Genomic DNA, 13,812 nt, shown 5'->3' on the forward strand with positions numbered 1-13,812 from the left:
ATGCCATTTATGTCCCCAGCCTGCCTATCCCTCTGGCCAGACAACTACTCCAGTGGTTTTTGCACCACCGCAACCTCCACAAATGAACACTCAACCACAACCACGGCAGGTAAGGACCGCTTTTCCATGAATGGTGCACATGAGATGTAACGGCAAAATCCTTATTTTTGTCAATTACTAATTTTATGCAGTGTTACTGGTTGCACTAACAGAAATTAGCTTGTGGAGTCTTAACTTTGTACATACAGCAGTCATTGTTCTTTCGCTATGATCTTGCGATTGACTTGTTTGTGGCCTCAGCTAATATGAATCTTCAATCCAGAGCCCTTCATTCCTAGAGTGAAGCTGATAAGTTTCTTTATCTAACTGATAAAGTCTTAGTTGGCATGACCAGGTGCCAAGACAATAGTTTTCAAAATATCAATTTTACTACATTTCCTTTTGTACTAAGCCCACAATGATTGAAGGGGAGAAAAAGTTTAAAGTAATAGCCACAAAGTTGAGGAACAGTGTGAACTATCTTCTGCTTTCAGGGATGAATTTTTGGCAGAACTTGTGTTTGATAGTCCATTCCTGCCATACCTTATCCAGGTAGTAAAGCTCTCCAAATGTTAGGTACAAGATTAAGATTCCCCATCATTGCCTTAACATCATCCTTGAAAGTGTGCTCCATACTGCAGCAGGACAATGTTTCGCCTTTCTTTACCCACACCTTTATACATCCTTGTAACCCCAGCTTCTGATCACCTTAGAGCAGAATTTATGGACTGGTTGGGTGTCAGCCTGGCGCAGTGGTAGCACTCTTGCCTCGTGAGTCAGAAGGTTCAAGCCCCCACATCGGGACACAAAATCTAAGATGACACTCCAATGTAGCGCTGAGGGTGTGCTGATTGTCGGAGGTGCTATCCTTCGAATGACGTTAAACCAAGGTCCCATCTACCCGTTTAGAAGGATGTTAAAAATACCACGGCACTGTTCAAAAAGGGAAGAGAGTTCCTCCGTCCCGGTGTCCTGGCCAACAATCCCCCAAGTAGAATTGGTCACCCACTCCTTGGCAGTTTGAAAATGCCCAAGTGATTCACTTGGGGCACTGACATTAGTGTCAAAGAATCCTCGTTCCTATGTGCCTGGATTGGGTTACATGTTTAACTGAAATTAAACCCCTGTGGTAAAGTTGCTCCTTAGATTATAGTAATCTTTAATAGCTTTTATTCCGTTTTGCTCTTCCTCTGCTTCTCTCCCTCCCCCCCACCCCGGAGGGTACTGTGCACTATATCACTATATTATTTCAAGCAGCCTAGGTTGGTAGTATACAATGTCAATGAGCATCATCAGCCCTGACTCATCTGTAAAGCCAGACTAATGCCCCCTTCCCCCATATTGTATCTTTATCTCCAGTCTCTCCTGCTCCTCCCTCTTGGAAGAAGTATTTTCATCATCTGCCCCCTGGTACTCAGCTACGTGTCCAAGCCCAGCTAACATGATCACTTGTTGACTTGGATACTTTCTAGTTAGGAGCCACTGAATAGCGATGAAGAATACGAAACCTGTGCGTTTTCACAAAATGGTCTCGCCTAGGTTTCCGACTTTTGTTTCTGGTTATCAGGGTCGGAAAAATCTGACGGGATTGTAGTTAGTGTGGCTTGCTTGTTTGAGTGGGCATAGTCCTCTGCCTTTCTACAACTGGAAGCGTATGGTGGCAGATGACTTCAAAAGTGGCTGGAGACTGGGATTCATATTATTGTTTTCAATCCCCTCATTTGCTGCAATCCTCTTCAGACAAAAAAATGTGATCACTCAATCCACGACTCTTTGTGGGACACTGCTGTGTGCAATTGGCTGCCGCGTTTCGCCCATAAAATACAGTCAATTCGTTTTCCAATATATTCTGTAAAGCGCTTTGGGATGTCTCGAAGACGTGGTAAGGTGCTATGTAAAATGAAAGGATTATTATTATGAGTCTTGGCACCTCTTGAGCCAGCAGTGTTGCCTCATTTACTGTAAAGACTGCAGTGTAAGTTACACTTATTGCTGAGGGGGAACTTATTGTCATTGAGGGGGAAATGCAGCATCAATGCTAACCCGATAGTGCCCTTTAGTAAAGATATTAAACTGTGTAGAGTTTAGCTGAGCTACACAGTGCTGGTTAAGCAGAATAAGAACTGGAAGTTAGGGCTGAACGCATCTTGCCCACGTATTTTTGTAATGTGTTTTTGTTCTGTATGCAACTTGGGTAAGTTATTTTTAAACTTCATTCCCCTTATCTCTTTGTCAAAATGTTACCATCTGAATAATTTGATTACAGATTGTATTTACAGATTATGGGGGGAGAGAGAGCAGTATTGTTATAAATGTGTGCAAGTTATCCTGCCCAGGATAAATTGTGTTTTGCTTTAAATCTCTTTTTTCTCCTTTCTTGTTAATGGGAACAAGTGCGGGGATGTTGCCAGCATTTCTGCCTAAGTACACACGCTGGTGCAATCATGAGGAAGTTGAAACTCTCATCCTTGTTTATATACATGCCTTGAGTTTTTTGTTGTCCTGTGCAAACAAACCCAATGGTGCTGAAATCTCCAGTGTTTAATGGTGCGAACCTGAGCGAGAGAGAGAAGCTTGTGACTGTTTTCTGTGAGGCTGATAAACTTTGCCTATATCTCATATTTGACTTGCTTTTATCTCTCACTTCCCTAGTTTGCTGCAGGTCCTCGAGCTTTACATCAGCAGGTACTAACCAATTCACGGACTGCATGCAATTGCATACTATGCCATGCAATTCCATGTAAATTTATACACGCTGCGATCTAAAATACGGCTTTGAATGCATGTCTGAACTTCAGTTCTTTTCTCCTTTCCTCCCCCTCCTTATATAAGCTATGGTTTAACAGCAATCAGACCTTGAGCAACAGTCACCTAATTAAACGCAGTTTACATTAAAGGTTTCTGGAGCACATTTTTCAATAACTTACATTTATATAGCGCCCTTCGCGCTGTACAGTGTCTCAGAACGCTTAACAGTGGTGGAGTCTGACCTCGAGTCAGGTTAGCTAGTTGCAGAGGCAGGGAGAGGCAAGACAGTTGGAGGGCTTTAAAAGGGAAAGTAAGTAACTTGATGAACTAACACACAGGTTATCTCAAGATGTTGTGAGGCTTAAACGTGGCAAACAGTACATCAGCTTGATTCTTCATTCTGCATTCTCTTCATAGCCAGGATTAACTTTCTGGTTTGAATTTTATTGTCTTGACGCAATGCTTCAGTGAGATGGTTGCTACCATAACGCCTGTGTGGATGCCTTTCTAAACCCCTGGCTTTGGATGGTATATTTTGACATTAGCCCACGTTCACACTCTTATTAAATGCCTCCCAACATTTGTGTGTCCCACAACAGAGTAACGTTTGCTCCACCCAGTGCCTAGCCAGTCCTGTCAACTTCCATGAGCTGGCATTTTGATTCCATGACATGACAGCAGCCCACGAAAGAGGAAGTAGTGTCAAATTGACTGTTCCCTGATTTGAAGTTTTTAATGTTTGTTAGTTCAGCATTAGGCTCGTTCCGTTTGTGTACTTCTTCCAGTGGGTCGGAGGATGGGGAAGTTGAAGCAGAGGTGTCTGTAATTGAAGCACTGAGGAGGTATGAGCAGTGTTGGGATGACAGACAGTTGTAACCCATTTTAACTACTACATAATCATGTATAATTTTCCTTAAGTGTTAAAGTCAGAACAACAGTTTGCATTTACAAAGCGGCCTTCATTCACGTGGTATAACATCCAAAGGCTGAGTTAAGACGCTGAACAAGGGAAGGGTAAAGTGATGGTAGGTGCGGTCAAAGAGGTAGACTTTTAAGGCTGGATTTGAAGACCATTAGAAAGGGGACGAAACAAAGTGGTGGAGAGATTTCCCTTCCTTGCATAAGTGGATTGCCATCACTGTAGCTTGTTCTCTTGATCTCGTTTGGGAGTTAACTTAACCTGGAAGGTTTCCCGGATTAAACCTTCCAGGCACGAAGAAGGGTGTTGCCTAGCTCTGCTGTTCTGTTAATCGTTTTCAACCCCTCTGTTTTCGCATTTGACCCTTTTGTGGATTAGTTTTGTATTTCCTGTTGATAGTGTATAGCCCAATATACTTCAAACTAACCTTTTAGAGCTTGGACCACAGAGGGGGTTGCCACGGCCTCCGGTGGGATGTGTATGTCTTGATTGGATTGTTCTCACTTAAGCTGTTCTATACCATTATTTGTGGAGCTGGGTCCATGAGCAATCATTGTGTAGTCTGTGGTGAGGAATGTTAACAGAAGCTTATGTGGCTTTGTGCTCTATGATGGGTACAAAGCCTTTCATGATTACTTGCAAATATCCTTGTGGAAAGCCAACCATCTTGGGTTGATTTAACAACAACAAAGTTAGATTTGTATAGTGCCTTTCACGTCGGGAGAACAACCCAAGAATCTGGACAATCAGTGTTTTGGACCGGAGCTGGGAGGCGGGATCGGGGAGGGCTGGAAGGCAGGGGAGAAAGGAGAGTGATCGAAGGCACAGTTGAAGACGAGGGTCGTGAAGGAAGCAAAGGAAGGGGCGAGGTGAAGGGACTGCGGATAGAGTTCTAGGTGGAGGCAGAGTGGCTGAAGGCCTGCCTGCCAATGGTGGGGCTGGCGAGGCGAGAGATGTGAAGCAGGCCGAAGCCCTCTGAGCAGAGGGAGCGGGCAGGTTTTTTTAAAAAAGTAGTCACTTAATGCTAGTTTGGTTTGAAGCCTGAGGACTGTTTCAGTGGAGCAATGTACTCTATCTTGTAGAGATATATAATCATAATATTGTCATTATTATAATATAAGCCTGAAGATCTTCCTCTTTGACCATGTCTAAGGTCACCTCCCCCTCCTATCAAGCACTCTGGGACGCTACCTTGAGTGAGAGCACTATATAAATGCAGGTGGTTGTTGTTTCCATTGATGAGTGAGTTCCTGCTCGCACCTACATATACTTTCCAGCAGGAGTTCTTTAAAAAATAATCTGAACTCTGGCTAATTTCTGCTCTTTGCTTTCTCTCTCTCCTCCCCCCCCCCCCCCCCAAACTTTAAAGATATTGACCCAAATGAAACAAAGAGCTACGACTCAACTTTGATACCCACTGATTTTTGGCACAGATCTGGGAGAGAAACTGGGCCTGTTCAGCTCTGTTCTGGTTCACCACCCCACCAGGTGCTTCATCTTCCCATCGAGTGCTACATCTTCCCATTGTGAAGGCCAGCTGCTCAGGGTGAACTTTCTCTACGTGCTTGCCAGCTTTTGCAGCTGACACTAGTTCATGGTGCTCAACTGAATTGGGAGTGTGTGACACAGTCAATAGGCAAGCTTTGTCTCACCCAGGAATGATCTATCAAGCACCATTCCCGAAATATTCATTTTGGCGGTCAGTCGGGTGTCTGACACATAGAATTCTAGAATATTATAGCATAGAAGGAGGCCATTCGGCCCATCGTGCCTATGCCGACTCTTTGAAAGAGATATCCAACTATTCCTACTCCCCAGCTCTTACCATAAAATCATGTGGAAACCAGTCACCATGCTTAGGAGTATCCAAACGAAGCTGGGAATTGCATGCATCCCACCTACACATGGAAATTCCAGACTGTTGGAATGGAATGCACACTCTCTCCCTGGAGGAACGCATCCTACTTACCTAATTCTGCAAAGTAGGTACAGGTTGGCAAGAGCCAAGACTTGGGGACCCCAGAATGTGCGTTGACTGCTGAAATGTACCGCAACTGTCCTTTCTCACAAGCCCCTCATCACTTGCAGCAATGAGGATGTGTAGCTTGTGATCTTTCGCAAGAAACCTTTGCAGCTTAGTGTAATGGTGTGACTACAAAGTTCACCACAGAGCTGATTATTACTGGTGCTTTATGGTATGCGAGGATCCTGTTCCAGTTCAAAGACAGGATAACCTTGTTGTTGAGCTTGCTGACATTGGAGGCCCTCAGTGAGCTGTAGTAATGAGGACTTCCTCTGGTGGGGGAAAATCGGCACTGCAAATGTGGGGGGAAAAAAAGTCAGCAGGCCTGGTTCAGCACCTGTGCCACACGACTGCAACTGTTTGGAGTTGCGGGCAACTATACTCTGTTCTTATAAGCCATGTCTCTCTGAGGGAAGGCTTCACTGTAGACGGTGTCAGTTTCAAGGTTCCTCCTATTACTCCCCTTTGCTTTAAATTAATGCTGATCTTTTAACAATGGGATCTTGGAATCTGGTGTACTTTGTTGCTGGAAAAAGTTAGCAGTAAATTCGACCAGTTCAGCTGTCATCTTGCCCTCTAGTTTGGTGGTTTGTCCTCTATACTTAACATGTGTAGAATTAGAATTAACCTGTGCAGAAAGTTCCAGGTCAGTAACATAACATCCTTTTGAAAGTATTTGGGTTGACTAGTGAAATTGCTTATCTGTGTTAGTCATTAGTAGCATCTCCTGGCTGCCTTACAGCAGGATTATTGTATAAAACACTGACCTGGGATGAGGAGTAAACCTGTAACTTTCTTTTGCTGATTTCTGCTCCAGTATTCTCCCCTCCTCTCTTGAAAGCGTTTGCGATTCTCCTTCGGGGATGAGGTTCCACAGGAGCCAGTCACTCACTGGTACTTTACTCATTTAAAGTCCGTTTAACTGAACAAGCAACGGCAGGCAAATTCACAGTCGAGCACAATGCTGCCTTTGCGCCATATTCCATTTGTTCACGTCAGGCCTCTGAGTAGGTAGAAGTAACCAGGAGGGTATTGAGGGGCGATTGGAAATACTCTATCCACTCATTGCTTTGGCTGAGATCAGCGAACTCGGCACAGACCCGGATTTGAAACCGTAACCTTAGTATGTAAATAATTTATGCACAGAAATTTCTATTGCAGTGTTTTGTGTTTACAAGATGCATGACTACTTATTTTGCTCGCCTCTTTGAATGGTTCCTGCACTGGTGCCATTCTGCTTAAATACAGCGCTATGATTTTCCCCGACCTGCATTTGCTTTGCGCCATTGGCTATTTTTTTTCTTCCCCTTTTCTACGTCTGCCATACAATGCTGGTCTTTTGTATTTAAAAAAAAATGCAATTCAGATTTAGTTCAATATGTATTTTCTGTGAATTTTAGGTGCTAAAATCCCCCAGTTATTTTTATTTTAAAAACTTGTTTAATTTGTGTATGTTGATGACTGATTGTTGCCCAGTGGTAGATTTATACGCACAAAGATCAATTGGTGGTGGGGGGAAGGGGGGAAAAGGTGTGATTGGATGCCCATGCGGTGTGGTTGTGGCCTATTGTGTTTATATTGTGCTTTTCTCTCTCTTTTCTCTGTAGCAGTACTATCAAAACAGAGCCCAGCCACAGAATAGTGCTTCCAGGGTTCAGAATAATACAACGACTCGACCTGTGCCCTCTGCCCATGTCTACCAGCCTGGCTCTCAGACTATTATGATGATGACGCAACAGATACCCACATATCCATCATCAGGACCGCCTTACTATATTCCACAAGGCCAGGCAAGGATCTTTTATACATAGAAGCTGATCAGAAGATGTTTTTATTTTGACTGCAGAACTTTGCTGAATAGAAATCAATTGTGCAAATTCTATTAACCACTTTGTTACCGTGCCAGCTGGTATGGGCATGGTACACTGCACTGGTCACTGCTGGGTCAGGTCAGGTTACTCAAGAAGTTAATTGTATCATTGCGAAAGACAATGCTCTTTGTAAATATCCAACTGTATTTACTTTCCTACCTTCAGTTTGTCAACTGATTGACGTTTTCAAAGAAAAATGTAATTGTCCTGGAGTTTTTGTTCAGTGAGGCACGAAACAAATTCCATGCTCAAACCAAAAAGTTGTAGTTCTGAGGGGTTTAGCAACAACCTGCACTTATATAGCGCCCCTCACGCAGAGTAGTGTCTTCAGAGCGCTTAACAGTGGTGGAGTCTGACTCCGAGCCAGTGGGAGGGGGTGCGGTGAGGTGGCTGAAAGCACGGTCGAAGAGGAAGGTTTTCAGGAGGGATTTGAAAAGGGGCAGAGAGAGGGTAAGGCCGGGGGATTGGGGAAGAAGCTAGTGAGTTTAATTGCATTTTCTAAGAACATTTAATTTCCCCAAGTTACTTAGGAAAAGAATAAACTCCCTCTGTTTTGATGAATTCACCCATAAAATATACAGTCAATTCACTTTACAGTATATTCTGTGAAGCGCATTGAAACATCTCAAAGACGTGATAAGGCGCTAAATCAAATCCAAGGATTATTATTTACTGTTGACTTGGAGGAAGGAAGTCTTGATCATGAAACCTTACAGCACAGAAGGAGGCCATTCGGCCCATCACACCTGGGACGGCTCTTTGAAAGAGATACCAACAAATACCCACTCCCCCTATTCACCTGATAGATTAGAGTAAGTTTTTGAATGCATTATAATGGGTATAGAAAGTCAAAATAAAAAGGTGAACCTTATTTTTGTGTTACAGTTCCGTTCTACGTATGTACAGCCACCTCAGCAGTACCCCGTCCCTCCTGGACCAGGATTTTATTCAAGCCCGAGCCCTGGGGAGTTCCCTTATGGTAAGATTTTAACACTTTGGTCATTGCTCAAGTCACAACACTTCGGTCAATTTCCTGCTACTTAACGAGGCAGGAAATGTCAAGAGACTGCCAAGATGCTGGAAGGCGAACTGGTTGGACCTTGGTCTTCTTTCTCCCAGACTAGCAAATTCTTATGTTCTTAAGAGGCAGAGTAAATAGAACGGTGAATAAATGCAGAGAGCCCAATTCCCTCAAAGTACAATCCATATAAGCTAAACAGAATCTACAGGTTATTTTCTCTATTTCTCTGCCCCCTCACTGCCCGTCTTCCAAATCTCTTGACCAAGTGTCGGTTTGTATTCCTCTGGTACCTCAGCTTGTTTGTTGATTGATCATGTGAGAGCCATGATCAGACAGTGAATGATTGGCAATCCAAAACAGCAAATAAAAATCAATTTTTCTCACCTGATACCTATGTGCGTGTACGCACACACTCATTTTCCTGGAGGTGAAGCCTGTTGCAGAGTCCTTAATGCTGCCTCGGCTGGGTTTGGGCAACTCTTCACACAGCAGCGGTTAAACTCGGGACCTTTGGGGTTCATATTGCTTTTAAGCACTAGGCAGTGAATTCACCCACTTTGCTGGTTAGTGGAGCTGTCCTTATTTGGTCGTTAAATGCTGATTTACTGGTTTCAAATGTAAGGGACGGTGAATAGTGCCTCAAAAGCTTGAAGTAGTAACATTTAGTGTCATGCAGTTTGTCATAATGGTGTAACTGTTTTGCAAAGCTAAAGGATATATTAGCGGATATGAAAATCAGAAATGCTCTTTGGGCTATTGCTGACAATTTTACCAATTTTGCAAATCATACATTTTAAAGAGATACTTTGTGGTGGGGTTAGGGAAGAGAGTGGTGTGTACCATTGTGCTTTGCCATGGAATGGCAGAGCACTGGTGTGTGTTAAGATTCTCTACATGGTGAGTACCCAATATTCAGTGTTGCTGTAACCTGTTGAGCAGAGTGGAGAGATGAAAGGAAAAGCTAGAAAGAAAGGAAAGGAAAAGCTATCATTTCATAATAGTTTGCAATACATCGAGCCTGTTTGGCAAGTTTGTCGCTCCTTGTGCTAGCAGTGAGTTGCAGATTGCTATTGGCAGAGGTTGGGAGCAATAGCCTTGCCCCTCACGATGTAACAATAGGCTCATTTCCATATTGTGCATCTTTTAGCATAAGGGGCTTAGAAATGAACAATGTCCCGTGTTTTACTGCACCTGAAGCACAACCTGTTTTTAAAAAAAATTACATTTTTCGAAAACAGATTGTTAAATTGTGGCATGGCCACTTTGCAGCCTTTATCCAAATCCCGAACTGTCCAGTGCCTTAGAACGTCCTCCCAACGTGAAAGGTGCTACACAAATGTAATTTGTTGTTGTTCACAGGAAGTTGAGTATTCAAAACTCATTTTGAACCACAGCTAGAACGGTTACCAAGGAGTGGTGTGATGGGGAAAGTGGACTCTTGTGAATTCAGATTGTCTTGAAGTGTTTGATGGATATCAAGTATAGTTAAAGCAGTTTTCTCCCCCCACACACCGCCAACTACCTCCCAATTGCCTCCTCTCTTATCTCCTAAAGCTACTTCTGCTAACTACTGCTCCCGTATGTCGCAATATTAATGTGTGAGCCTAGACTGCAGGTCATTCGGTTGTTAGCTTCTACACTGGGCAATTTCTGGGAGTCTCCACTAAACGTAATTTTTTTTACTGGATAATTGAATTTATAATCCTTGCATTTTTGCACTTGATATAGCATCTTATCACGTCTTTGAGACGTCTCAAAGCACTGTACTGAAAATTGGCTGTGTATTTTGTGGGCAAAATGCAGCAGCCACATCAGTGTCCCATAAACAGTTGTGGATTGAGTGACCAAATTATTATTTTTATTTTTTGGAAGCGATTATTGCGATGACAAATTACATTTGTATAGCGCCTTTCATGTCAGGAAAAGCGATCTGCCAATTGACTAACAACCGGATTCCTACTTACTTCTAGGTAAACAGAGGTGTGTAAAGTAAGGAAACTTGTCCTGCCCGGGAATCGAACCCAGGTATCTCGCTTGCGAAGCGAGTGCTCTAACCACTAAGCGACTGGGCTCCACAATTTATTTCTATCTGATGTTTTGCTAGCCAAGGATTGCAAAGTATGTGACTAGAATTCAGTAAGGGAAGTAGGAATGACTTGCAATTCTGACTACAAATGCACCAGTAGTTAATAACCTGACAAAATATACCACAGGGGAGAATTATTTTCTGTCTGGTAATGTTTTTGTAAAAATTATGGAATTTTGTTTCTGGTTAAATTTTAACCGGATCGGATTTAAAAAAAAAAAGTATTTAGACTTTATACTCTGTTGAATTACTTATTGAATGGAAAGTAATTGCTGGGTCTGAGATTGTTTTTTGAGCTAATTTTAAGGAAAAATGCTGGAGTGTTAATAATGTAAATCTTTGGTTGAGGCTTGGGTTCCCATTAACAAAATATTCTTCTTGATTGTATGTGGTAATAATAATTAATCGTTGCATTTGATATAGTGCCTTATCACGTCTTTGAGGAGTCTCAAAGCACAGAATATACTGTAAAGGGAATTGACTATATTGTGGGCAAAACGCGGCAGCCAATTGCACATCGCAGTGTCCTACAAATAGTGGTCGATTGAGTGACCAAATTACCATTATTTTGGGGGGGAAAATGTGGAGTCTGTGTGGCGAGAACGTACACTCCTTTTGAGTCAACAAGTCAGTCTCGCGCTCTCTAAATATTTCAATAGTTGCTAAAATAATTATTTGACAACAGCTCACTTACATGGAATTATATTCTGAGTAACAGACCTGAGTTTGAATTGTAAAATGTCTTGTTACATGGTCAGTTTCTGCGTTCCATTGCTTATTGTGTTAAGCTTCCAGTCCATTATTTAGGAACTAGGGGTAAGCCAGTTTCATTTAAGGTCCGTTTAGATTTCGTACCAAGGAAAGCCTAGAGTGGTTCTCTTGTAACCGAAATGAGGAACAGACTGATGAGAAGTTAAGGCAACCAGACCTCCTGGTATATTATATGTTTGAGTCTGGGAAATGAATGGAGCAATCAAGATTTGGCATCTTGATTATCGTAAGGCAGAGAAGCTGAAATCTGCATTAATTGGTATTGGCCACACGGCAAAAATAGAAAACTGTGCGGACTTCAGGGTTGTTCGTGTGTGCTTGTACTCCTGAGCTTCGGTTGGAGAAACCATTTTCTACTGTATTATTTCATCAATAGCCTAAAATATTGAGCCCCTGGTGTTCCTTTGAGGGTCAGGTATGAGCACAATTTTCTGGAGAGTAACTAATTACTTCAGGTGTCTTTCAGCTTATTCTTGCAACTGGTGGATTGCACGCAGCCGGGGTCAACTCAAAAGAAATCTGTGGAAACACTATTTGAGTGAGCAAGTTGTAAACGTATGGAACAAGCTCTCTGTGGAGACAGTGGAAGCAGAAAGTGTTGATTCTTTCAAAAGCAAATGATATCTTGGCGAACAGTATATTTTGGGACAAGTCGTGTGCAAGCGACTGCCAGGATGGTGGAAAGCAAACTGGATGGACCTTGGTCTTTTGTCCAGCAATTCTTACAGTAGTGAAATGTTTGCATAAGGATGTATCATTGCATCAATAGCTTAAAATATTTACCTTTTTGTGTTCAGTGAAAGTCATGGATATGGGTGCAATTTTCTAGCGAGCAACTAACTTCTTTAGGTGTCTTAAGATTATTCTTGCCACAGGTGAACTGTACATCCTTCAATCCGTTTGACCTTTCTCTACAGGAACCTATTACCCAGCAGCGCAGGGAGTGCAACAATATCCTGCCCCAGTGGCTTCGGCCACTGTTATGATAAACCCAGCACAGCAACAGATGCCTCCAAAGAGAGAACGAAAACAGGTGATTTGGGCTTGACCGTGCGTGGGGCTGGGGACGGGGTCTGGAGCAGGGGTGTGGTTGTGTGGGGGCGCAGAGGGGGCGCGTGGGTCGGGTCGGGGCGTGTGAACCTTTCCATTTCTTGTCTGGTCTGTGCTGGTGTACCCGTGTAATTTGTGGGTGTTTTACCTGCTAAGAACCCTGCGGTTTGGAACTCCCATCCCACTCCCCTCACCTCCTTCATAACCCGTCGCCAATCCCTATTCTTCGACTGCACCTCCCTCCCGCTCACACCCTCCAGCTCCCCCTCTCGCGTGCGCCCCCTCCCGCTCACCCCCCCAACCCGTGCGCCCCCTCTTGCCCCTGTGCTCAACCCCCAACCCGCGCGCGCCCTCACGCTCGCCCCTCCCACTCAAACCCCCCCAACCTGTGCACCCCCTCCCGCCCCCCACGCGCGCGCCCCCTCCCACTCACAACCCGCGCGTGCCCTCCGGCGCACCCCCCCCCCGCGCACAATCCCGCTCACCCCCCCAACCCGTGCGTGCACACTCCCGACCGCGCGCCCTCACGACTGCTCTCCCACTCCCGCGCGCGACCCCTCCCGCTCACCCACCCCCCGGCGCGCGCGACCCCTCCTGCTCACCCAGCGCGGCCCCTCCGCTCAGCCCCACCGCGCGCGCGGCCCCTCCCGCTCAGCCCACCGCGCGCGCGGCCCCTCCCGCTCAGCCCCACCGCGCGCGCGCCCCTCCCGCTCAGCCCCACCGCGCGCGCGGCCCTCCCGCTCAGCCCACCGGCGCGCGGCCCTCCCGCTCAGCCCCACCGCGCGCGCGGCACCTCCCGCGCCCCTCCCGCTCAGCCCCACCGCGCGCGCGGCCCCCCCGCTCAGCCACCCCGCGCGCGCGGCCCCCCCCCCCCCCACCGCGCGCGCGGCCCCTCCCGCGCACCCCGCGCGCGCCGCCCCCCCCCCCCCCGCGCGCGCGGCCCTCCCGCGCAGCCCCACCGCGCGCGCGGCCCTCCCGCGCAGCCCACCGCGCGCGCGGCCCCTCCCGCTCAGCCCCACCGCGCCGCGGCCCCTCCCGCTCAGCCCCCCCGCGCGCGGCCCCTCCCGCTCAGCCCCCCCGCGCGCGCGGCCCCTCCCGCTCAGCCCCACCCCCCCTCCCGCTCAGCCCCACCGCGCGCGCGGCCCTCCCGCTCAGCCCCACGCGCGCGCGGCCCCTCCCGCTCAGCCCCACCGCGCGCGCGGCCCCTCCCGCTCAGCCCCACCCGCGCGCGGCCCCTCCCGCTCAGCCCACCGCGCGCGCGGCCCCTCCCGCTCAGCCCCCCGC

General features: G+C 46.2%; 1 protein-coding gene across 8 annotated transcripts in view; it reads left to right on the forward strand.

Moving 5' to 3' along the window:
• Positions 1-13,812, forward strand: part of eif4g1a (eukaryotic translation initiation factor 4 gamma, 1a) — a 65,681-nt gene that overhangs the window by 19,021 nt on the left and 32,848 nt on the right. For 6 of the 8 annotated variants that reach the window (XM_007902375.2, XM_007902376.2, XM_007902363.2 and 3 more), the window contains 5 exons: positions 20-109; positions 2,692-2,724; positions 7,337-7,519; positions 8,486-8,579; positions 12,396-12,511. In XM_007902375.2, coding sequence (XP_007900566.1) covers positions 20-109; positions 2,692-2,724; positions 7,337-7,519; positions 8,486-8,579; positions 12,396-12,511 — 516 coding nt within the window. The remainder of the gene's footprint in view (positions 1-19; positions 110-2,691; positions 2,725-7,336; positions 7,520-8,485; positions 8,580-12,395; positions 12,512-13,812) is intronic. The other 2 variants (XM_007902365.2, XM_007902367.2) reach the window with 2 other exon arrangements.

The sequence above is a fragment of the Callorhinchus milii genome, unplaced genomic scaffold (assembly GCF_018977255.1).
Source record: "Callorhinchus milii isolate IMCB2004 unplaced genomic scaffold, IMCB_Cmil_1.0 Scaffold11, whole genome shotgun sequence".
In the NCBI taxonomy this organism is placed as follows: domain Eukaryota; kingdom Metazoa; phylum Chordata; class Chondrichthyes; order Chimaeriformes; family Callorhinchidae; genus Callorhinchus; species Callorhinchus milii.